The 25,751-nt window shown below is 35.9% G+C and overlaps 1 protein-coding gene across 2 annotated transcripts in view; it reads left to right on the forward strand.

Annotated features, from left to right (window-relative positions):
* Window positions 1–25,751, forward strand: part of Adamtsl1 (ADAMTS like 1) — a 393,459-nt gene that overhangs the window by 41,133 nt on the left and 326,575 nt on the right. For both annotated transcript variants that reach the window (XM_070007848.1, XM_070007857.1), the window contains exon 3: window positions 17,307–17,352. In XM_070007848.1, the coding sequence (XP_069863949.1) occupies window positions 17,307–17,352 (46 nt within the window). The remainder of the gene's footprint in view (window positions 1–17,306; window positions 17,353–25,751) is intronic.

A 25,751-nucleotide genomic window follows, 5' to 3' on the forward strand; every position in this document is an offset into this window, starting at 1 on the left:
AAAAGTAAAAAAAGAGGAGAGACATAGGTAATCAGAAATTCTCAGTGCCATTCTAAATCTTTATTTGCTGGCATCTCATTACCTAAGCTAGCTGCCAAACTAAGGGTCAGTGTAAGAGAACAAAAAGGTATATACAAAAAGCATGAGCTATAGATAAGGTAAAACTTTGAGACTATTCTACCATCCTTACAGTCTACCATGAGTGGGTATTTTATGGCTTTCTTATTATTTTCTTCTCCCCCTCTTCCTTCTCCTCCTCCTCCTCCCTCTTCCTTCCTCCTCTTTCCTCCTCCTCCTTCTTCCTTTTCTTCTCCTCCTCCTCCTTCTTCTTCATCTTCCTCTTCTTTTTTGGAGGGCCTAGGTGCTACCCCAGATCTTTTTGCTCAAAGCTAGTGCTCTACCAATTGAGCCATAACACTACCTCCAGCTTTTTTGTGCTTAAATGAACATAAGGGTCTCAAAACTTTTCTATCCGAGCTGGCTTGGAACCAGAGTCCTCAGTTCTCAGCCTTCTGTGTAGCTTGGATTACAGGCATGAGCCATGGGCACCCAACTTCTTCCTTATTTTTAATGGACTAGTAAAATTAATGGGCTCCTGCTTATTTCTCCATTCCAGGTTTAGGCATCTGAATTCAATACCATTATCTTACACTTTGAAGAAAGGTCAGAAGTTATTAATGTATATATGTCTAGAGGCCCAGCTGGAGTGGGCCTCTAGTAAGCATGCAAATTCAGTTCAAGTAAATTCCATCTACCTGGTAAACTAATGTGGTCAGCTTTCCAGCCCTGGTCATATGATCTCTTACATTGGTTTTAGGTGTGATCCTTTTAATCAACTAATAATTATTCTATTCCCAATGTGATAGAATTGTAAAAGGAGTTAGGTTACTCAGATTTTATGGAATAAATGACAACTTCTCAACTTCTATAATTAACTGTTTTCTCTGATAGGATGGTAAAAACTCTGTCTTGAGAAATTAAAATTAAAGAAAAAAATGTATGAGTAGAGGCAGTCCTGAATGAGAACAGAGACTTCGTTCCCAACTAGCAATGTTTGGTTTGTGGGTGGAGGAATCCTGACCCAGAAAGAGAATGAGCAGAATCCTTCCTGTTGCTTTCTCTGAATAAAATAAGTAGGGTTTGATTTCTCCAGCATGTAATATTGGAGCATTGTAATTGCCTTTACTATAGCCTGGGTTTGAGCATCAAAGGAAGACACTGAAGAAAAATTCTCTGCCATCATTACTAACTTCTGTGACATTAGATTATATACAGTTTCACAAAGGAACTCAGATAATGCAGCTGTTGAATCACCAAGTAAAATATTGGTGACAAAATATTTGCTTCTTATTGATGGTAGACAAGAAAATAGATGATAGCTATGGTGTACCTGATGACAATCCTGTATTTTCTTTTATTTTCTTGTAAAGATGCTGTACAGAGGGTTACAGTTACACGAGTAAGACAATGAGTACATTTCTTGTCAAGCATTGTTACCCCTTCCTTTGTTGTTCTCCCACTATTCCTTCCCTCCCCACCTTCCCACACTCCCCCCTGCCACCCAAAGTTGTAAAGTTCATTTCCAATATACTGTCATGTGGATATCATTGATAAAACGGGTCATCCTGTGTCCTTGTTTCAGCATTTTGTTATTCCCCTTCCCCTCCCCAAATTAGACAAATGTATATACAAGATGCAGGGTATCAAAATCAAATACAGTGACAACAGGTGTATACCATAGGGGGAAGAACATACAAAGGAAACAAAACAATCACATAGTACATTAAAAACAACAACAATGTATACACAATGGAATTCTATGCCTCCATCAGAAAGAATGACATTTCCCCATTTGTTAGGAAATGGAAAGGTTTGGAAAAAATTATATTAAGTGAAGTAAGCCAGGCCCAAAGAAGCATAGGTCCCATGGTTTCCCTTATTTGCAATATCTAGTATAGGTATGAGTCAAGCGGAAAAGGCCAGATAATGTGATGTTAGGAAAATGAACCCTTAAATATGTATTTTAATGTTTTCGTTTCTTTCATGCATGTGTTTCTAATGCATTTATAAGATTATTTCTTTGTTGCTTTGTATGTCCCTCCCCCACAGTGTAACCCCCGCTTTCACTATATTTGATGTCAGTATATCATGTGGAGGAGATGGGGACAAACAAGTCGTTTAAGGATTCAGGTGGACCTGTTGCAACAATGAGAAGTACAAAATGTCATGTCAAAACCAGCTTTACAATTTCGGTTTTGGGGGGGGAGGGGGGTATAATTGGGTGGGGGGAGGGGGGTAAAATTGGGTGGGGGGAGGGGGGAGGCAGGGAAGGGAAGTGAAGTGTAAACAAAGGAGGAGGCTGCAATGCTTGGTAAGAAATGTATGCATTATCCTGCCCATGTAATTGTAGCCCCTCTGTACAGTATGTTGTCAAATAAAATAAAATACAATTTAAAAAAAAAAAAAAAAGAAAATTTAAAGATATATAAAAGATGTCAATCACAAGCCAAGCGCTGGTGATGTTCATGTTATCCCAGATATGCTTGAATAGGAATAAAAAAAAAAAAAAAAAAAAAAAAAAAAAACAACAATGAAGAAAAACCTCTTGTGTCCACATCTTGGGGTTCATTTCACTTAGCATCATCTTATATGGTCATGTGTACATAGTGTTTGAGCTTTTCTGCTCATCTGATAAAATTAACCTAGACATATACTAATTATTGTAAATGAGGGAAACCATGGGACCTATATTTCTTTGGGTCTGGTTTACTTCACTGAATATGAGTTTTTTCCAAGTCTTTTCATTTCCTAACAAATGGGTGGTGTCATTCTTTCTGATGGAAGCATAGAATTCATATATAGATAGATAGATAGATAGATAGATAGATAGATAGATAGATAGATAGATAGATAGATAGATAGATAGATAGATAGATAGATAGATAGATATAGATATATATACATAAGCATAGAGTTCATATATATATTTATCATATTTTCTTGATCCATTCATCTACTAAGGGGCATCTAGGTTGGTTCCATATCTTATCTATGGTGAATAAGGCTGCGATAAACATAATTATGCTGGTAGCTTGAGTATGGACTTGTTTGTGATCATTTGGGTAAATGCCCAAAATTGGGATTGCTGGGTTATAGGGGAGCTTTATGTGCAGTCTTTTTAGGAACCTCCATACTACTTTCCAAAGTAGTTAAACAAGTTTACACTCTTACCAACAATGCAGTAGGGTTCCCTTCTGTCCACATCCCCTCCAGCATCTGTTGTTATTAGAGTTCTTGATTATAGCCATTCTAACTGGGATGAAGTGGAATCTCAATGTTTATTGATTTGCATTTCTTTTATGGCAAGATAAGTTGAACATTTCTTCATATGTCTATTGGCCATTTTTATTTCTTCTTCAGAGAAGTCTCTCTTAAAGTCTTTAGGGAAAAATCTCCCATACTTCTGGATTGGGAGGATTAACATCATGAAAATAACAATACAGCCAAAAGCTATCTACAAATTCAATGCAATACCTATCAATATCCCAACCTCATTCTTCAATGAAATAGAAGAACTAATCCAAAAATTTATATGAAACAATAAAAGACCCTGAATAGCAAAAACAATCTGTAGCAGAAAGAACTGTGCTGAAGGAATATCAATACCAGATTTCAAACTCTACTACAAAGCCATAGTAATCAAAACTGCTTGGTACTCACATAAGCACAGACCTGAGGACCAATGGAATAGAACAGAAGACCCAGAAATGAACCCAGAGACCTATAGTCACCTAATGTTCAATAATGGAGCCAAAAAAATAGAATGGAAGAAAGACAGACTCTTCAGTAAATAGTGTGGCAAAATTGGCTAAACACCTGTAGAAAACTAAAGCTAGATCCTTATATGTCATCCTGCACCAGAATCAACTCCAAATGAATCCAAGACCTTGAAGTAAAAGCAGGCACCCTGAAAACATTACAGGAAGGAATAGGAGAACCTCTAGGTCTCCTTGGCACAGGCCAACATTTTCTTAATAGAGACCCAGAAACCCAACAAATCAAAGAAAGGTTGGACAAATGGGATTTCATGAAACTACAGAGTTTCTGCATGGCAAAGGACATAGCTAGCAAGATCAATAGAAAGCCCACAGACCAGAAGATCTTCACTAACTGTACAAGAGACAAGGGCCTCATATCTAAAATACACTTAGAACTCAAAAAATTAAATCCTCCAAAACCAAATCCTCAAAGAAACAACTGACTGATTAATAAATGGGCTGTATTTTATTGAATGGACCAAGTATTTTGAAAGATTCTTCTTTTCCCTCCAGTTCTTTATCCTTGCCACTACACATGTTTAGAGTGAACTCATTTATCTTGTTTTCTCTTTTGAATTTAGTAATGGATATGTCTCTGAGAACTCAGATATTAATGTGGCACTAGTGGCTAAAACACATTTAAACATCTGGCAAGACCTTTATTATACTCTGAAATGCCAGCTTAATATAGCTAATAAAATATCACCAAATTAAAATTCTAGATTAGCTAATACATTAAGAATATGAATATTTTGGCCAATTAACTGATGAGTTTGACTATTTCATCTATGTATAAACAGGAAAAAGAGTTTAGTTTGAATGACAGCATATTTCAAAAGTTAGTACATTTTGAAATGAGTCCTGGAGCTGAATAAAATTATCAGATGAACAAGAGATAAAAATCATCATGTGGAGAATGTCTAAAACCAGTAAGATTATGGGTTTATGCCAATGAGATATGACTGCCAAAACAGTGTCAACATAAACACAGAAAAATTAAAATAAATAACTCCAAAGGAGGCTTATTCCACAGGAATGCTGAACCCTGGTCTAAACTTCTCTTTGCATAATAGTTATGCTAGGGAGACTAAGCTAACTTTCATGAATTTTAACTGCAAATGTAGGTTTTCTCTCCCTGATCAGGTAGCAAAATGTTGATAGTTACACAGGACTAAGTTAGCAATTTCTATATCCTATCGTAATAAATACCAATATTTGAATAAATCAGTTAGCTTCTTAAACATATTTGTTGGGTTTTCTTAAAGGTATCTCATCTCTTTCATGACATCTATATAAGATTCACAGGACTATATAAGATGATGCTAAGTGAAATGAACCCCAAGATATGGACACAAGAGGTTTTTTTTGTTGCTGTTGTTTTTAATGGACTATGTAATTTTTTTTGTTTCTTTTGTATGTTCTTCCCCCTATGGTATAACCCCTCTTGTCACTGTATTTGATTCTGGTGCCCTGCATCTTGTAGATACATTTTTCCTAATTTGGGGGAGGGAAGGGAAATAACAAAATGCTGAAAGAAGGTCACAGGTTGACCCATTGTAATAATGAGACATACAAGACACTATGTTGAAAATGAATTCTACAACTGGGGAAGAGGGAGGAGTTGGGGAGGTGGTGAGGGAAGGGATAGTAGGGGAAAAACAAAGGAGAGAGTAACAATGCTTGATAGGAAATGTACTCATTACCTTACTGGTGTAACTGTAACCCCTCTGTACAGTATCTTTAAAATAAAAATATTTTTTTAAAAAAGAATATAGGTTAAAAAGCAAAAAAGACACAAAAAAGATTCACAGGACTGCAGCAATGATACTCAGTAGACACTATGTTGAAAATGAACTAAAAAACTTGTTGGTGGAGACAGGAGGGAAAAACTGGGAGAGGGTGAGAGGATTACATTGTCCAAAAGAAATTTACTCATTACCTGACTTATGAAATGATGACCCCTCTGTATATCACTTTTATAATAACAATTAAAAATAAACTTTCAACTCAAGCAATTCCAAAGCAAGACTTACTGTTATTTGTCATCTAGTGTGTGATGTTACCATCCTTGTCTTCCTTGGAAATATTTGAGTTTTTGTTTGAAAGAAATGTATGTAATTGTGAGTCGGTGGGACTGCTTGTATCATTTATATCAGGGTTTTTTTTTTCATTGTGCTATCAGAGATTGCAATTTGAAGGCATAAGTTTAAGAATTTGAAGTAGCTCTTATACTTTCTGAGACAACATCTAGTATAAATATATTATTAGAATGTTTACTATTCCAGGCTATGTATCTTAGGGGATGTGTTATTCTAAGATCTGATCTCCTTTCCGGAGGAGCATGCACTAAAGCCAATGCCAAAATGTTTAGGAACAATTTCTGTCCTGGTTTATCCCATAAACCAGTTTGTTGGAATTGCTGGAATAAAAGATGGTTGGAAATGTATTTGGTTCATAACCTTAACTTGCCATATTGGGAATATACAGCTCTCAGTTGCTCTTTTTCTGTATATTTATATGGTTTGTTCTTTAGCCCTCAATGTCTTTCTTGCACCTCAGGTTTAATTCATCTGTTTAATAAATACTTATTTGTTTCTCACTATGTATTAGGTAAATTTGTAGAAACAGCTAAAGATAGAAATCCTAGAGGGCAAAAGTCTGCCCTGAGAAATTAACAGATTATTACATTACCACTGAGTTTCTACTGACTATAGTTTTTTTAAATTTAATTTTATTTTATTTGTGAACATACTGTACAGAGGGGTTACAATTACATGGGCAGGATAATGCATACATTTCTTACCAAGCATTGCACCCTCCTCCTTTGGTTTACCCTTCACATCCCTTCCCAGCCTCCCCCTGACTATAGTTTTATTTTCAGACCTAAGGGAACTCCTCCCAGCTCTGTAGATAATACATCTGTAGAATTGGGTGTGGCATTTTAATATTTATTGTTATTTATTTGGGTAGCATCAATTTATGCACTACTTCTACTTCTTAATTAATTTATAAGTACTTTGTACTTACATATTTCCAACCATCTTTTATTCCAGCAATTCCAACAAACTGGTTTATGTGATAAACCAGGACATAAATTGTTTATTATACTGACAATATTGGGTTAAAAGCTTTTCACTCAAGTGAAGTACTTGGTCAAATTAGTGTTTCTTATTCTTATTTTGTTTAGTTTTATAGTTGTTCTTGTTTTTAGGGGGTGCTTTGATGCTCTATTAGGGTTTAAATTCAGGGCCTTGTGCTTGCTAGTCAAGTGCTCTCTCAGTCTTTCTCTCTCTCCTACTTGAACCAACTTGAACTTGAAAGTTAGAGAAAGACAGACAGAAAGGATATTAGGAACACAAGGAAGAATAACAGAATCAGGTATGCTAGAACATCCAAAGTCAACAAGAATATGGAATACTTGGTGACATCATCAGATTCATGTATCAGTGCTAGCAGAACTCTTAACTATGTATACAAATCTCAGATAACTGCAGAGCCAGTCTCTACCTTTGGGCTGGAGAAATGTTCCTGGTCAGGATAAGAAGACTTTCCTGAGAAAGGCAAGAGAAAACCACATGTTGGAAGGATGAGAACTTGCCTCTGAGGGAAGGTTTACCTTATTTTGTGGATTATTCCTGATATTATTTTTTTTAGTCAAACTACTATCTTGTATCTTGGTCCCATTGATTTTTAGCCTGAATCTAGTTTCTCTGAGATTCAGTTTGTTCACTTATGAAGTCAAGTGAGCAGTGCCTGGAACAAAATATGAATTAGCAAATAGGTATTACATGAATTATCACAAGTGTCCTTCATATCTAAAATTGAAATTGTATGGCCCTGAAAAAGAGTCACTTTTGCTTCTGGATATTCAGGCAGACTCATCTTTCTGTTACACAAGAAGAGAAGTAATGCAGAAGCTCTTAGTATAAATGGCTTTTCTTTTGTTTCTTTCCCCTTTTTAATCTCCCGAAGATCAAACACAAGCTCCTGTGAATGCTAGCAAAGCACTCTACCACTGTGCTCCATGCCTCTTCCCCCAGCATTACAATTGGTTTTAAAGTAAAATGTGATTCATGAGGACCCTTTTGGCAATGGACATTTGGTGACATAGAAAAACTAGAGGTTTTTTGTCTCTAAGATAATTCATAAATTCCCAGCCCAAGAGTTGTATCAGGTGAGATTATTAGAGTCCTAGAGTTTCAATAATATACACTTTCCTCATGGGGATGATGGAAAAGTTGGACTTGGTGTTGCTAAAACACATTTATTTTTATTCTGATTCTCTGCCTCTTTGGCTACTGAGCAAATGTAAGATCATTTTGCAAAACTTATGGCATGTGTGTATGTATTCTAGAGTGCATGTCCTTTCTGCTAGTGTATCTCAAGCCAAAGGCAGCAATCCCCTGGCCCAACCCCTAGCCATCTTTCAAAAGAAGCAAATGCGTTGCAGAGACAAGCACAATTTAAAGTAAAAAAAATGAAAATAAACATATCCATAGAAAAGAGCCAAATTGTCTTCCCCTTGGTAGCTATTTAGTTTAATTTTAAACTTTCCATCTTTAGCTTACTATAGGAAGATGTTCATCAGGTTTCAGTGTTCAAACATTTAGAACAAATATGAGGCCAAAGGTTCATCATGCCCATTATCTTTATAATATTATCTTTATAACGTGTCCTTTTGTTGTATTCCTTCCTTCATCCTAGTCTTCTTTCCTTTCTTCCTTTTTTGCTTCCTTTCTTCCTTTCCTCCTTTATTTCTGCCTTCCCTCCCTTTCTTCAATTCTTTTCCTCATTTTTCTCCTTTATTCTTTTCCCCTCCCTTCCTCTCTCTCCCTCTTCCTTCTTCCCTCCTATTTTCATGAAATACTTCTTGAATACTAACAGTATACTAGACATTGCTCTGCATTATAGATCAGAGATCAAACAGATTACAGGAAAAAAAGAAGCAAAGAGAGTAAACCAGAAGCTTGGAGAGCTATAAGAATTGTGTCTTAGTACTTTGAAATGATGGTTACTTGATTGTGTCTGTCTTTCTTAAGTCACATTTCCAAGACTCTTCTAGCTTGTGTAGGCATTTCTTTTGCAAATTATTTCTGTTTTTTTTTTCTTGGTATCTAGACCATATCCACTAACTATTGACTTTATATTACAGTACACTGTTGAATATGCTACTCTGATTAATGTAGATTTGTTCCAGCTAAGTTATAATTTTGATAAGCACCAAGGGATATCATCATTCTTGTATTTTTTGCAATGTCTTTTCTTCCTAGTGGCTTATGCTGAATGGACAAGAAATGTGTTAAGTGATGCTAAATCAGAAAGCTTTATACAAAAGCTTGTTAACCAGGAAGCCCTGCCCAGGGGCTCATTTGCACTGTGGGAGCACTGATTGTACATTGTTTCCTTAGGTGATCTAAACAACATGTACAGAAATCTCTGAGACTTTTTTAAAATACATGACCATTATGGTTTACAATGTCATGCTTCTTGTTTTTTTTTATTTTTGAGTGGTTTTGCTAGTTATAATATAGAACATATCAAACATTTATAACAGCAAATAAACTAATTTGAAACTCAAAGGACACATTTCAAAATCAAGACTCTTTTTTAAAATTGTTATTGCAAAGGTAATAAACAAAGGGGTTACTGCTACATAAGTTGAGTAATAAGTAAAAGATGAGGGGGTCAGGAGGGAAAAACTGAGAGAAAACAAGAGAAAACAAAAAGAAATGTAACTCATTACCAGACTCTTAAGATTCTTGTGTGAGTCTAGATTTTTAAGTTAACACCTTTGTACATTCCTAGCTGATACTCAAGAATGTGCTGAACATCCAGGGAACCTTCCTTAATTTATTCTGTTTGAAAAGACATCGGACAAATTAGAGGATGTCATCTTAGAATGCGTTCCACAAGCCTACATAATTGCTGTGTATATCGAATTAAGTCTCCACTTTAGGTTTTAGAACCTCTCTATATACACAAAAGCTAGAGTCTCCAGGTTGGCAATGCATTCAGTGTTGAAACATAAAACTGAAGTCATTAAAATACATTACCTATGCCAAAGAAACACTTTTAAAGTCTAGTCTATAATTTATACCATGATGTTTAAATCTGGGCTTCCTCTATCCCCTTGGTCAGTTGAAAAATTGCTCTGAAAATACCATTTTAAGGCAGACTCTCCTTTTGGCTTTGGGGGCCACTTTGGAGCCTGTAGCAGGTTACAGAGAGTTGGTGCAACCCAGAGCCATGTCCGTTCCCAGCCAGCTCACCTCCTAACGAATGAAGGCTGGCAGCTTGCCTCATTGTTGTTTTGCTGTATTATTACCACAGAAAGCGTTTTCAAAGCTACATTTATCAAGTTGTCAGAATACTTTGGCTTGTATATCTATCTATTCAGAAAAAAAAATAAATCTGTCCCTTAGCCCTAATCTTTCTGAACCATGTGATGTATCACAAGCAGAAGAAACAATGGAAAACAAATAGACATCCTGCCTGGGACCTGGAGACTTTTAAACCAAATGCTAAGGGATAGAAGGATTTTTATGTGTGCTTTTGAAAGTCCCAAAGCACTAGAGACTTCCATCTCTGCTCCTTCAAAGCCGTTCTTCCACCGGTGGCTGTGTCTATTGGAGATTTATTATTTGTAAAGATGTTAATGGTTTTGTCTTGTGAAAGTTTAATTTCAAATGGGGTAAAACAAGTAGTTAACAAAGACAGTTGAAGGTACCAGTTCATACATCGCTAGCTCTAGAAAGTTCTGAAAGCTTGTTATTGAAGGTAGGTGATTGTTTGGAAGTCCAAAGGGAGGAAGGCTCAAAATCACTTCTCAAGAAAGTAAGCATCCATTTGATGTTTGTTAAAAAAAATTCAATCTATAAATATTGTTAAGGTACTCCCTAGAGATTAATATGGAAATAAAATTCCATATTTAGAGTCACCATACATAATAAATACATGAAGTAAACATAGTTGTCTGTAGATATTTTGGAAGAAGAGATAGTGCTGAGTTAACCACTCTTGGGACCACACTATCACTATAAAGAAGGTTCATTTTTACTTTTGTATATGACAGTGAAAAGCAGAATTAAGTACTCACTGTCTTGCATACCTAGTAATATATAAAGCATAAATGCAGCTTTTTGAATCACAAGTATGAAGCAGAGCTAAAGGAAAGATGAAAACGTGGGACTTGCAATGCCCGTAGGGATGTCACATTGTCAAACTTTCCTTTCTCCCCCAAGCAAGGTATAACCACAATAAATAAATTGCCTGTTCAACACAAGCCCTAGTTACAGCCCCAGATAACTAAAAGAAGAGAGATAAGCAAGCATTTGAAAATTCTTTGCCTAGAAAGACAGATGACAGCTGGGATCCATGGAAATTATATAACCTGGGGTGCGTGCGCGCGCGCGTGTGTGTGTGTGTGAGGAGGTATTGGACTTTGTATTCAGGACATCACATTTGCTTGGCAAATGCTCTACCATTTGAACCTATGGCCCCAGCCCTTTTTGCTGTAGTTTTTGATAAATACAATTTGCCCAGCTGGCCTTATACCACAGTCCTCCCAATTCTGCCTCCTGAGTAGCTAGGATTACATATAAGAATCACCATGCCCCGCATGTTACTTGCTCTTAGTTGGAAGTCAGAGAGGAAACCTTAAATTTCATGAGCTTAAAACAAGTCACATTGTCCTTACGGACTCCAATGTTTCAAATACATAGTTGCTAGATTTTCTTGAAATTGTTTCACTGACACCAGATAGAGCCTGATAATGCAACCATGTTTGTTTGCTTAGAGATGAGGTGAGACAATTTTGAAGATTAAAGAAGAATAAATCAAATATACTTCCCTCTTTTAGAGATTTATATGAATGAGGAAAATGTGGGAGGAAAGAAGAAGCCAACAAGTTGCTGAAGCCTAAAAAGAGAGTCTTAATTTTCCATTGCAATCAATCTCTTCTAAGTTTGCTAAATATAATTAAAGCTAGGATAACATCAAGATTTGAAGTTCTGGAAGAGTCTGGCTTGCTAATGAGAAACCTGTGTATGCCTGGAGTCTCTACTAATGTCATTATAAGTGAATTAAAAGTCTGAGTAATTCATAAATAATAGCTTGTGGTTGAGATGATTTGCATTGTTTTGAGAGAGGAAATTAAGTTGAAATTATCAAGTGTCTAGCAAAGAGCAAAGTACTGATATAAACAAACAGATCATTCTCTAGTCCAAGTTGGATGGAATTAGGCTGCAATATTTCCGTTTTGTTCTCTCCGACTTGAGGTAGCTTTGGAGCCTATGGTTGATACATTATTTAACTCATGAAAACATATGCTGTAAGCATCACCACTTGTACTGTGAGAACACTGTCATGGGTCTTGTGGTAGCAAGGCTCTGTAACTTCTCAGAAGCACTTTGGATTGACCTTTCTAATGTTTGTTTTTATCTCCAGAGGTGAATTTTAACTTAACTCAATAGGAGGGAACCCAGTCATCTGGTTTATATTAAAAACTTCAGGAGGTTGAGCTGTGCCTCAAAGTGATAGAGTGCTATCCTTGAGCAAAATGCTTAAGGACAGTGTATAGGCCCTGAGTTCAAGGCCCATAGCTGACAAAAAAACAAAAACAAAAACAAAACCTTCAAAAAAAAGAATATCTACATGTATTTATATATTTACATGAAATATACAAATAAGTATAAATATATATAACAAATAAACATAAATATATATAACAAGATTAAATATATGTAAATATAAATGTATAACAAGATTAAATATATGTAAAATATCTATTTCTATCTATATATGTATATAAAACAAGGAAAGAATGTTTTATTGTTTAAATCTCAGATGAGGCGTTGTGCCCGATATAGGCCTTGGATGAAGACATTTACACTTTGCAAAAATTAAATCCTTGTAGTGGAATAATTGCTTAACTATTTAAAATAAATTTTTATATTTAAATCTAGCAAATTTGCATATTCAAATGAGCCTCTCTACACATACATTCTTTCACGTTAAATATCATGATGAGTATGTTGTCCATACACTCATGCCGATGTGTGTATGGATCCACTTTACTGGAAGTGGAGTTAGCAGATCTGAGGGGCATCTGAGGACTGCCATACTATCAATGAGAAGCAGTTCAGCACCTTGCCAGCACCCTGATCAGCTCTGCCGATTTTTAATCTAATGTTAGTTTATTAAACATCTTGAGTATATCTTGTTCCTCTTATTATTTCATAGACTTTGGAGTTAGTCAAACCTAGGCTCCTAATCTCTGCTCTCTTTTTCTTAGTTTCCTTATCTACTAAGGGAATAACAAATCTTTTTGATCATAGGAAGATTAAAGATATGTGCTAATGCTAGGACAGAGACCTATAACTGACACTGAAGACAGAGTACCCACTAGTATTTCTGCTATTATTCTTAATTTGGTAATGTCTCGCAACTCCCTAGATCACCTTGCCAAACTTAAGCATTCACACTATATTTCAGGCAAATCTCAAATAAGCTCATAATTAAAAGATAATATGATATAATAAAGAGAAGAATATTTGAAGGCATCAATAAATTATTTGCAAATCAATATTAGGTGCTATTACAAGATATTCCTTGGAAAATCTGAAAGTGGTTTTTTGTCTTTGGTTTACTTTTTTGTTTCTAAATAATAATATTAAAACTTGGCATTATACACTGTCTCCCTTTCCCAGGGATACATATAAAATCTGGGTATGTATGTAAATTATCGAAGCAGGTAATTTTCTACTTTCCTTGTTTTACTTTGTTAGTAGTATCTCTTTTTTTAAAAAAAACCTCCTTGGCATTTGAGCAGAGCTTTTGTGCATTCTCTTAGTTTGTGATCATAACTTTATTCTCTGAAATTTATTTATGCACTAGACAAATGAGGAAAGTTAGACCTGAGAAAGTAGGAGACATCTGCAAGTAGAAGAAAATATATAATTCTAGTCTATAATCTCCTATTCAGAATTATTTCCATAATTTTTCTTCATGGGTATGAGTTTAGGGAAATTTTTTAATGGATGAGAAACATTGAAAAGTATTGTTTATCAAAGAATAATACTGGACTTCACTTTTTTAAGCAAGAAGCCATTGTTGTATCTTTATATTTCAGATCCTTTATAGATTCATTCCCCTTAGTGTGCATTGAAGTTAGAAGTTAGAAGGTATTTCTCTGAACTAAAATTCTCCATATAAACTCTAAATGTGAAGAAAAACAAAGAGAACTGCTTGGGAATGTGCAAATATACCAAATTTGTTATGCCTATATGCCTTTCTTACAGATTTTTTTTCTATATATTCTAAGCTTCCTTTCAAGAGCTGTCATATTTGATGTCTATCATATATGTTACTAATATATCAACTGTTGTAATGCTTACCGTCCCCAATGTAGTTTATGAAGTGATTTGCAATTCTTGAGTGGATCAATTCTCAAAAGAATGCAGGGGACCAGTGGCACACGCCTGTAATCCCAGCTACTCAGGAGGCTGAGATCTGAGGATCACGGTTCAAAGCCAGCCCGAGCAGGAAAGTCCGTGAGACTCTTATCTCCAAAATCACCAGAGAACCAGAAGCACTGTTATGGTTCAATTGGTAGAAGGCTTGCTTTGAGCTGAAGAGCTGAGGACAGTGCCCAGGCCCAGAGTTCAAGCCCCAGGACCAACCAAAAAAAAAAAGAATTCAGAAGATGAGTACTGTTATCCTATTTTTCAGATGGAAAAAAAAATGAAGTATAGAGCTATACTTCTCAAAAAGGAGTCTGGCTTCCAAGTGAGTATTATAAACCACTGCATGTGCAGTGCACTACATGTGCACCAGTAATTACAAAATTAAAAAAAAAAACTTCCACATTCAACAAATATTGACATCCTGGGCCATTCCAACAAAGCCCTCTGAGTTGTAGAATTCATTATTTATGAATTAGCCCTCATCTGGAAGGAACCTAACTCTCATATTTTCAGAAGCAGAAATTTGATATATTTTTGAGCAATAATACCAAAGACAAATACTTCTTTTGGGAGTGGACTCTCAGTGACTTACAATATCTTCTCCCTCGAGGTGAATGTTTTAAGTTGAAGTGTCAGCTTATTATTATTTTACAACAAGGAACAGAGTTATCCATTACATGGACTAGAATTCTCAGGTCAGTGAGGCTGGCCTTCTCTGCCTCTCAGCCCTAAGGAGAATCCCGATGTTTCTTGGCAGAGTCCTGGGTCAACATGCACCCTAAGAGAGATATTCCTCCCATAAACTGAGCATATGTTTCTGTTAGGTAGGTGACCAAGAGTCCATTTATTATCAAGATAGTAACAAACTTGTCAATGGGACATGAAGGGCATAAAATTCATGGGACCTTTGTCTAGGACATTGCTGGGCTGGGCAATGATCATCATATAATATAATTCTCCCTTTTACTATGATTCTAATGCCTTCCTTTTCTCATTTTTTTCCCCTCCTAGTCCTGGGCCTTAAACTTTGGACCTGAGTGCTGCCCCTAAGCTCCTTTTGCTCAAGGCTAGCATTCTACCACTTGAGCTACAGCACCACTTCCAGCTTTTTCTGTGATTAACTGGATAGATAAGAGTCTCACAAACTTTTTTGTCTGGGCTGGCTTTGAACCATGATCCTCAAATCTCAACCTCCTAAGTAGTTAGGATAACAGGTATGAGCCACTGTCCATTGCCTGGCTCTTTTCCTAGTTTTAAATTATATTAATATAGTTAATCTGGTTGAAGCCAAATCTTTAGACCTAAGATAACCTTACTGTAATTGTGCTTTAGATGAAATTTTCTTCTGATTAGATCTCCAGACTTACCACAATTCCTGCATAGAATTTTTATACTGAATTGTAATTATGTGATTAATTTTCTTAACTGCAAAGATCAAGTCATATTCATTATCTGTATTTCCCCAAATAATTCATTGCCCAGCATATAATAGAAGTTCTGTGAATATATGTTAAACAACAGTAACAAAAATTAGGAAGTATTAACGCATTGAAATTATTGTAGGGTTTGCGTATATTTGTGAGTGTGTGTATGTGTGCGCACATGTGCACGTGTGTGCGCATGTACTTAACAGTATGAGAATTAAAATCAGGGCCTCATACTTTCTAGACAAGAATTGTGATTATGAGTGTAAGCTCTGAAGTCAGAGAGCCTAGATTTAAATCTCAGCTCTACAGCTTAACAGTTAAATGTGAATTACTGAAGATTCATAGCCTTTCTATTCTTGTTTTTTTCATCTGTAAAATGACAATAACAATGATAACCTATATCTCTGAAAATGGGGAACATTAAATAATTAATGATATTCTCAGGAATTGGAGAAGATTAAATAAATTATTATATACAACAAACTTAAAGTTATTCCTGGAGTTTCATAACTATTAGGTATTTTATAATCATTGTCTCAAATTTCCATAATGTAGTTGGTATTCTAGAAAGTATGATTTAGTTTGAAAAGAGTGGACTATTACTTTTGTGAATTGTCATTATTGAATGTTTATCAAAAATCAATTCTTTTTGTTCACAAGAATTTAGTAAAATAGAAACTCCCACGTATTTCTGGTGGGAGTATGTAATGGCACAACTTCCGTGGAATGCAATTTGGCAATAATTTTCAAGAGCATTACACAAATTCCTTCTCTTTAGCTCAGTAATTCTCCTTCTAGAAAATTATCAACTTTAAAGACATGGTCAAAAACTTCGATAAAACATGTGCATGGAGATAGTTTATTATACTCTGACTTATCAAATCCTATGGAAATTACTTAATGACAAGAAATGGAAGAATGACTATACAATTATATCATATTGTATCATTTGAGGGAATAGTACATAGCTTTCATTAGAGTGTTTTTAAAGCTTATTTAACACAGTAGGAAAATACCTCCAAAAATTTTAAGGGGAGAACAATCTACAAAGAATCACTAAGAATCAAAATAATAATCACTGTCAAATAAGGTAGCCATGAAGACATTCATTTCTTTTTCAGAATCCGTATTACTTGAAAGTTCTACAGTGAGCATATATTGTAAAACTAAAAAATATGTATAAAATGTATGACTTTTTCTTATCTTTAAAGAAATATTAAACATTAAGACCGATTTTATCATATTCAGGTCTAAAGCTTTTTTACTGAAAATTTCTTTAGTTTTATACCACAAACAAGGCAATAGATGTCTCTAACAAAATTTTTTAATTAAATCTGGTCCTGATATTTATTTGCCTTAAGAACTTACTTTGAAAATTTTTGAAGCAAAACCAGTCTTTATTTCCGACCTTATAGAGAAATTGTTATATGTGCACAACTTCTTTAAATCTGCTCAATTTAGTATTTTATAACAGAACTTCAAATATCTATAGAAAAAAGGCCTTTCCACTAATATTAATAGGAAATTGTTTTAAATATTTCCAACTTTAAGTGTTTCATGGGTAATAATGGGCTTTCATTTTTCCTTTTATGACCTAGGAGCTGTGAAGGACGAAATATTCGATATAGAACATGCAGCAATGTGGTAAGTATGATGTTCTGTGGTTGTGAATTTTTTTTTAAAAATTCAGTTATCAAAAAGTGTTGAATGTTTTTTTAAAAAAGTATCTTGAACAAAAAAACAATTAGTATTCTATGAAGAGTTATCTATCTCATACTGTGCTAATTATGAAGTCAGTTTTAATGTTCTTCAATGTAAATTTTTAATTACTTGAGCAGATTGAAACTAACTAGACTATTTCAAAACAAGGCTGCTTAATTTCCTGCCTGCTTTCTTCCTTTTCACATATCGGTCCCATGACAATTGAGTAAGAATGATGATAAAAGAGAAACCACCTAGGGTATCACAAAATAAATATTATTAATCAGATTCAGATTTGACAAACTCCTTCATTTGTCCAACAACTACCATTCAATGCCAACTAAGTTTGAGGCAGTACATAAGTACAAGGATAAATAACATGTAGTTACTGTCCTAAAACATCTGTAATATAAGAAGGGGGGAGTACAGAGGGAAGATAGATGTGCACATAGCCACACTCTGTGGCAAAATATGACAAATGCTGCTAAAAAGGAATAAAGTTGTCTGTGAATTAAAACAAGAGAGAAAATCTGCAGGGAATTAAAGGAGGTAGTGGTACGAGATAGGGATTGTAGGTTAGAATGGCTCATTCTGGGTATGAGGGGTAGCAGTCAATCCCAGTGGAATACTTTGAAGGCATGAATCATTCAGTTGTGCTATGAAAACTAACTTGGGTAGACTGTGAAAAGCAAGATATTCTAAGTTTACATTGTGAAGAGATGTGATACTAGGCTTCCAAGTTTATAGTAGTTCAGTGGATAATGGGAGTCACGTGAGGTTCTGAAGTGAAAGCATGATATAGAGCTTCATTTTGACATGAGGGTGGAGCTAACACAGGAAATGGATGGAAAGAACTTGGAGCTTTTGTAGAGTTGCATCCAGACAGGGAAAAGAAATGGTTTCAGATAAGCCATCAAAGGCACAAGAGATGTACAACAAGAAGTTAAGAAAGTTCTTGAAAGGTGTTCATATGGAAAAATGTCAAAAGGATGAAGAAAAAGGAAAGACCAGTGAAAGAATTTCTACAATGAATTGGAACCAAAGCACATGGTGGCAGCATCTGGAAAGAGCCTCTGTGATGCATCAGAACTCATTAACAGGGCAAATGAGAACGGATGGCAAAGTAAAGTTGGGCCAAACCCACCCTTTTAGTCCAGACCCCTCCTACCAATCCATTCCTTTGATAACGCCACTTGTCTTTGCATGAGGAACGACCCTACAGGAGTTAAAATCTTTTTTTTTTTTTGCAATTTTTTATTGTGATTAAGTGATTACATGACTTTCACAAATTTTACAGTATTGTGGGATAGTGACACTTAGTTAAAGTCACAAACACATTCTAACCTTCGGGGGCAAATTGTCTCTATCGTGGTCTATAAAGTTTATGAGTTCTATGAGCTTTGACAATACAGTTATTTCTTCCACATCGGGTGACATGAACATTCCTTTCATTTTGCTTAGTGTAAGCTGTTTCCTCTTTCCCACTCATTCCCTCCCTCCCATTGCTGCCGTTGAGTTGTTTGAATCAATGTCCAGTACAGCTGATGGGTCTTGCTGTTTTTTGTTTTCCCCTGTTTCCCTCTGGTTCTGTGTTCTTCTTTTAGTTTCCCTCCGATTTGCACATATACACCATATATATGGTCAGCAGCATGGGGTCATTTAGTAATGATTTGACCAGATGAGGGGAGGACCTTTGTTTCTTCAGTCTTGTTTATTTGGTCGTATCACCTTATGTTTTGGATTTAACAGCCACTTATCAGGGAGACCATGTGCCATTTGTCTCTTTGCTCTTGGCTTATCTCACTCAGGATTTCTTTTAGTTCCATCCAGTTCCCTGCGAATGCCATTATTTTGTCCTTTCTAATGGCTGCATAATATTCCATTGTGTATAGATACCACAATTTTTTGATCCATTCATCTGTAGTGGGGCATCAGGGTTGTTTCCATATCCTGACAATTGTGAACAGTGCTGCAATAAACATAGATGTGCGTGTACGACTTAAAATCTTGGTACAAGTCCTACCTATTAATACTGTTATAATTAAATTTTAGCAGGAGTTTTTAAGGGGATGTTCAAATCCTAATACTGTTTTTGTATTGTGTGTGTGTATGTGTGTGTGTGTGTGTCTGTGTGTGTGTATCAAAAACACTACATTTGTTCAGTCATGGAAGAATTGTTTGCTTACTGAGTTACTTGTTTGAAGTATAAAACATCTGGGCCTGAGGTGTGGCTCATGGTAGAATGCTCCCTTAGCAGGAGTGAGGCCTGGGTTTAAATTCTAGAATTAAAAAAAAAAGAACTAAACTTCTGAAAGATGAGTTGCTATAAAAGGGAAATTAATTACCTTAAGAAGTAAGAGTGCCCCTGGTACTATGCTACAGGTCTCAGAGGAGATAATAGGTAACAAGACAAGTAATCTTGGTAAAGAAAAAGGTCATACACTTCATTCTTCGAAGGCAGAGGCAAATTAAATATCAAAAGTGAGCACAAAAGCCTGGAATATTCAATGGAGTATTGGGTAGAGATTACCAACAAATAAAGAAATAAATAAGCTGTTGGGCAATAAAGGGGAAGGACTGAGATTAGGAAGGTTGGTCTTATGTCTATTGGCCATTCTTATTTCCTCTTCAGAGAGGTCTCTCTTTAAGTCCTTAGCCCATTTGTTAATCGGGCAGTTGTTTCTTTGAGGATTTGTTGTTGGGGGATTTAATTTTTTGAGTTCCAGGTATATTTTAGATATGAGACCCTTGTCTGTTGTATGGCTAGTGAAGCACTTCTCCCAATCCGTAGGCTTTCTATTGATCTTGCTAGCTATGTCCTTTGTCATGCAAAAGCTCTGCAGCTTCATGCAATCCCATTTGTCCAACCTTTCTTTGATTTGTTGTGTTTCTGTGTCTTTTTTCTCCTTTGTTTTTATGTACTTTTTTTTAAATTGTGAAAATACCGTACAAAGGGGTTACAATTACATGGGCAAGGTAATGAGTACTTTTCTTATCAAGCATTGTTGCCTCTTCCTTTGTTTCCACTTCCCATCTTCCCTCTCCCCTCAGTTTCTGGGTTTTTATTAAGAAAATTTCAGCCTGTGCCAAGGAGACCTAGGGTTTCTCCTATTCCTTCCTGTAATGTTTTCAGGGTGTCTGCTTTGACTCTGAGGTCTTTGATCCCTTTGGAATTGATTCTGGTGCAGGGTGATTAGCCATAAAAGAAATGCAAATCAAAACAACATTGAGATACCACCTCACCCCAGTTAGAATGGCTATAATCAAGAACATTAATAACAACAGATGCTGGAGGGGATGTGGACAGAAGGGAACCCTACTGCATTGTTGGTGGGAATGTAAACTTGGAAAGTAGCATGGAGGTTCCTCAAAAGACTCCACATAGAGCTCCCCTATGACCCAGCAAGCCCACTTTTGGGCATTTACCTGAATGATCACAAACAAGACCATAATAAAGCTACTAACACAACTATATTTATTACAGCATTATTTACCATAGCTAAGATATGGAGCCAACCCAGATGTCCCTCAGTAGATGAATGGATCAAGAAAATGTGGTATATATACACAATGGAATTCTAAGCCTCATCAGAAAGAATGGCATTGCCCCATTTGTTAGGAAGTGGAAAGACTTGGAAAAAAATTATATTAAGTGAAGTAAGCCAGGCCCAAAGAAACATAGGTCCCATGGTTTCCCTTCTTTGCAATAACTAGTATATCTGAGGCAAGCAGAAAAGGTCAGATATGATTATGTTAAGCAAAATGAACCCCAAGATAAGGACACAGTGATTTTTTCTTTCTTGCTATAGTTTCTAATGTATTTATAAGGTACCATGTGATTTTTGGTTGCTTTGTATGTCCCTCCCCCAAGGTATAACCCCTGTTTTCACTGTATTTGAAATTGGTATAACTTGGGGAGTGGAAGGAAAAACAAATTGTTTAAATAGAGATACGGGTGGACCCATTGCAACAATGAGATGTACTGTGGAGATGGGAGGGAAGGGATGGTAGGGGAAAAACAAAGGAGGAGGCAACAATGCTTGATAAGAAATGTACTCATTATCTTGCTCAGGTGATTGTAACCCCTCTGTACAGTATATTCACAATAAAAATATTATTTAAAAAATGGTTGGTCTTAGAGAAAGGACATGGTCAGCAGTATTTCAAGTCTGAACAGAAATGCTAAGAAACAGACACAGGAATAGAGAAAATGGACATTAGAATTAGCTGAAGGCCAAAACATAGACTAATTGGGAGATGATAAATTTCAAAAGAAAACCATGTATATTTCTAATGGCTAACTAGACAAAATGCAAGGAATAGAAGGTGTGACTATTGAGACAGGGGACTAAATATAATTACTCAATAGAAATGTTTGCTTAGCTTATTTCTCCATTTCTATTTAGTATACTAGATGTCTGACAATATTTGTGTCATTCTTTTCTGTCTTTTTTAAATTTAATTTTTATTGTTACTGTAAAGATGATGTACAGAGGTGTTACAGTTACATAAGTCAGATAAAGAGTACATTTCTTTTTGACAATGTTACCCCTACCTTCACTCTCTCCCAGTCTAATTATTTTATTTAACTTCCTCATACTACATCATTTAATTGTTGATTGATTTAGGAAAGCAAATACTGTTTTTAAATTTTATAAGCATATTGACAGAGTTAATTTTAGAAATACTAAAAAGGGTTTTTTGATGGAAATATACTTGAGTTTATTGGTCTTTTTATCCTTTTCATGATATCTTAGATATCAATTTTTAAAAATAAGTTATGATTTTACAGTCTCTCCCTAACTTCTAGTCCTTTTTCTCCCAGGTGTAAACTAGTGGAAAAGATCCAAACTATGCTCTAGATGAAGGCCTAGAGCATTATGAACAGATAGATGTCCACCTATTCTGTCCTTAAAGTTCTTCAAAAATTGCTCAAGGCTGGGTGCCTAGCTACTCAGGAGGCTGAGATCTGAGGATCACTGTTCAAAGCCAGCTCGGGCAGGAAAGTCCGTGAGACTCTTATCTTCAATAAACCACCAGAAAACTGGAAGTGGTGCTAGCTTAAGTGGTAGAGCGCTCACCTTGAGCTGACAGCGCCCAGGCCCAGAGTTCAATCCCCACAACCGACAGACAAAAAAAAAAGCCCATAAGTTCCTTAAAATTGTTGTAAGCATCTTTGCAGACACATGTAGGCTAATATTCTGATTTCATAATACATTCAAGTCATAGCAGTACATAAGCCAAATCTTTACAGCTTGTAGAATTAAACTGATACTGGACTTTATTTTTATGAGAACCTAGAGTCTTCAAATAATTTGGGAATATTGTTTTTTTCTGGCTTTTGACCATGACAGAAGCAACAATGCCAACAAAACAAACAAAACTCTTGTAAGAAAGAATCTTTTCATAATCACATTCCAGTTTTTCAAACTGAGAAGTTCAGGACAATTCAGCTGAATATTAGACTCTTGATTTAGATCTCTCTTAGCTAGACAGATTCTGGCGACACTTCTGAACCTTTTTGTCTCCAAAGATTCAGCGCTTTTCATATTTTTTTTTATAGAGTTGCTCCATACACACATTTCTTCAGGTTCTTAGCCCCCTAGGCAATCTGAAGAATACAAAAACATCTTCCTATGTTTGTAATACTTCTAGTTTCCCTGAAAAATCAGGTCATGGACTTTGAAGAGTAGATTGGCAATCACTCTATATGATATAGAATATCACTGCAAGAAAGTCAAAGTTTCCTCAATGTTTGCATAGTTCTCCTTAGTCTTGGTTCTTAATCTATCTCTAGCTAGTCCAAGAAGACTATTTTCATTCCTAAGGATGAAGCTCATCTAATCTTTCCCATTTTTATAATTCCCTACTCTTTCCTAAGAAAGCAGCAAGGTTCTCTCTGGGAGAAAGGAAGGGTAAGGGCACCAGTGGGAGGAGCATTAGGAGTAACCAGCAAACCAATCATGCAGGTGATTTGGGTCTGAGATTTCCCACACCTGAGTGAATGCAGGGGCTCCTCAGAAAGGCCTCCTTTAGTCACTCTGTCATGGTTACACAAACTCAATATCAAACCCAAACTCCTGGGACTTCATTTAACATTTTAAATTGACTCCTTTCCTTTCTTCTACAGTATCCTAAACATTCATATAAATTGGGATTTAAGCGACAGTGACCATAGTTAACATCATACTCATAAACTAACATGTTGAATTGAAACCTCTTTACACAACTAATGGTCATTTAAAAATAAATAATAATTTTAAAAATGAAATAAACAACGAAACAAGACCCAGCTCTCCTGAAGCTTTCACTCTAATGAAGAAAACCAGACAGCAAGAATGTAAAAGGAAAGATAGGGTTAGAGGTATAGCTCAGTGCAACAGCATTTGCTGTACACAAGTAAGCATAAGACTCTGAGTTTGTTACCCTTTAAGGCAAAAAACAAACAAACAAATGTGAATATAAAAGGAATAGCCAATAAAAAACTCAATGGTGCAAAACATATTGGTATTTCCAAAGGAAGAATAGAACTAGTAGATACAGAGTCCACTGAATAAGGGGAAAAATATTGGAAGCTAAGACCAAGCAAAGGCATGCAAGAACACTAGATCCTGCAGAATATCTATTATTTAGGTTATATTTTAATACAAAGAAAAGTTGCTGGAGAAGTTTAATTGGGTGAAAAATAGAATTGAACTTAAAGGTCTAGCTGCAGGCTCAATGTAGGGAATGAGAAGAAAGCAGGAGTAAACACAGAAATGCCAAGAAGACGATAAGTTGTTCAGGTGAGGGCTGATGGTTGTCTGTACTGGAGAGGCATGGATTGGAAGCTTTGGCATTTGTCTCAGGAACAGAATGTCTTTCCCTGTGTATTCTGCTTCATCCTCAGTTTCATACAATTCACTTTTATGGTCTCCAACATTGTTGCTATGGAATGTCTTATGGGCAGCATTTTAAGAGGAAACAAAGGCAGTAGCTGTTATGGCTGCAGGGAGCAGAATAATCCTGGCAGGTTTATAACTTTCTTTCAGACCTCAGTTTTTTGCATCCAAACAATGAGAGGCTTGAACTGAATAACATCAAAGGTCCATTGCAGCTGTAGAATTCCAGATTCCTGGGGGTTTTTTTGCTGTTGTTGTTGCTTTGTTTTTTGTTTTTTTGTACTAGGGTTTGAACTCAAGGCTCTTTGCTTGCTAGGAAGTCATTCTATCACTTGCACCATGCCCCAATCCTTTTAGCTATAGTTATTTTTCTTTTTTTTCAAATGGGTTCTCATTTATTTGCCCATCTGGCCTTGGAACATGGTTCTCCCACCTATGTGTCCCATACAACTAGGATGGCAGCTGTGTGCCACCACACCTAGCCAGTGGTTGAAATAAGCTCCCACTGATTTTTTTTTTTTAACAAAAGAAGGTTTGGGGAAACTTTTTTTTCTAAAACTGTTTCAATCTACACCTCTTAAATAGTTAGGATTAAAGGCGTGAACTTCTGGCCTGTGACCTAAAACTAGATTTGCTTTTAAAGAATATTTGGGCTATACTGGATTTGGATCTGAATATAGATAATTAAAATGCCTATATGCTAGCATGGTGATAGTGATATGCTAGCATAGTGATCAGCAATGCTGTAGTGAAAAGATTTATAGCCAACAGTAGACAGAGGGAAGAGAGTCAACGTGAAAGGCAGAAGCGCAAGATCCCTGCTACAAAGACCCCTTGCTCGTGCATCTTGACCAGTAATTTTCACCTTTGAAGTTGTAAAAATTGATGGCATTCATGGAGTTGCTTATATGGCTTTTAATGGGGGGATATAAGGTAAATTCTTATTTGGCCCATATGTCCATCTATCTTATAGGGCCTTTGCAAGGTACAAAGTCAGGTCACGCTTGCTCACTTATGCCAACGGCCAAAAAATAATGTGCGTAATGAATGATAACTCTGCTATAGGTCTCCCTTGGTCAGAATTTGATGAACTGGTTGAAACAACATTTGGAATGATGATGTATCTCTACAGTCTAGACAGATGCTGTATTAAATAACTAGTGCACTAGTCTCTAAGTGAGCCTGTGCAATAGATCCTTTCCAGCCAAGAATAGGAAATAGGTTGACTTTCTCCTAATCTAGTCTTTCCATTCTAATAGCTGAAAGTAAGACACAACGTTACATGTCAGGGTCATTTCCTATTTTCTCACTTATTCACTCTCTTGTTTAACCCTCTACTAGCCCACACTTTCTGAGTGCCATCCTCTTAGTCTGCACTAGATATGTTGGTGGATTAAGTTCCCATGGCATTAGCATTATACATTCTGATTTGAGGTCTTGAGAAATTGTGCACTATCCAGC

The sequence above is a fragment of the Dipodomys merriami genome, unplaced genomic scaffold, assembly GCF_024711535.1.
Source record: "Dipodomys merriami isolate MVZ:Mamm:240054 unplaced genomic scaffold, mDipMer1.0.p SCAF_11, whole genome shotgun sequence".
Taxonomy (NCBI): Eukaryota; Metazoa; Chordata; class Mammalia; order Rodentia; family Heteromyidae; genus Dipodomys; species Dipodomys merriami.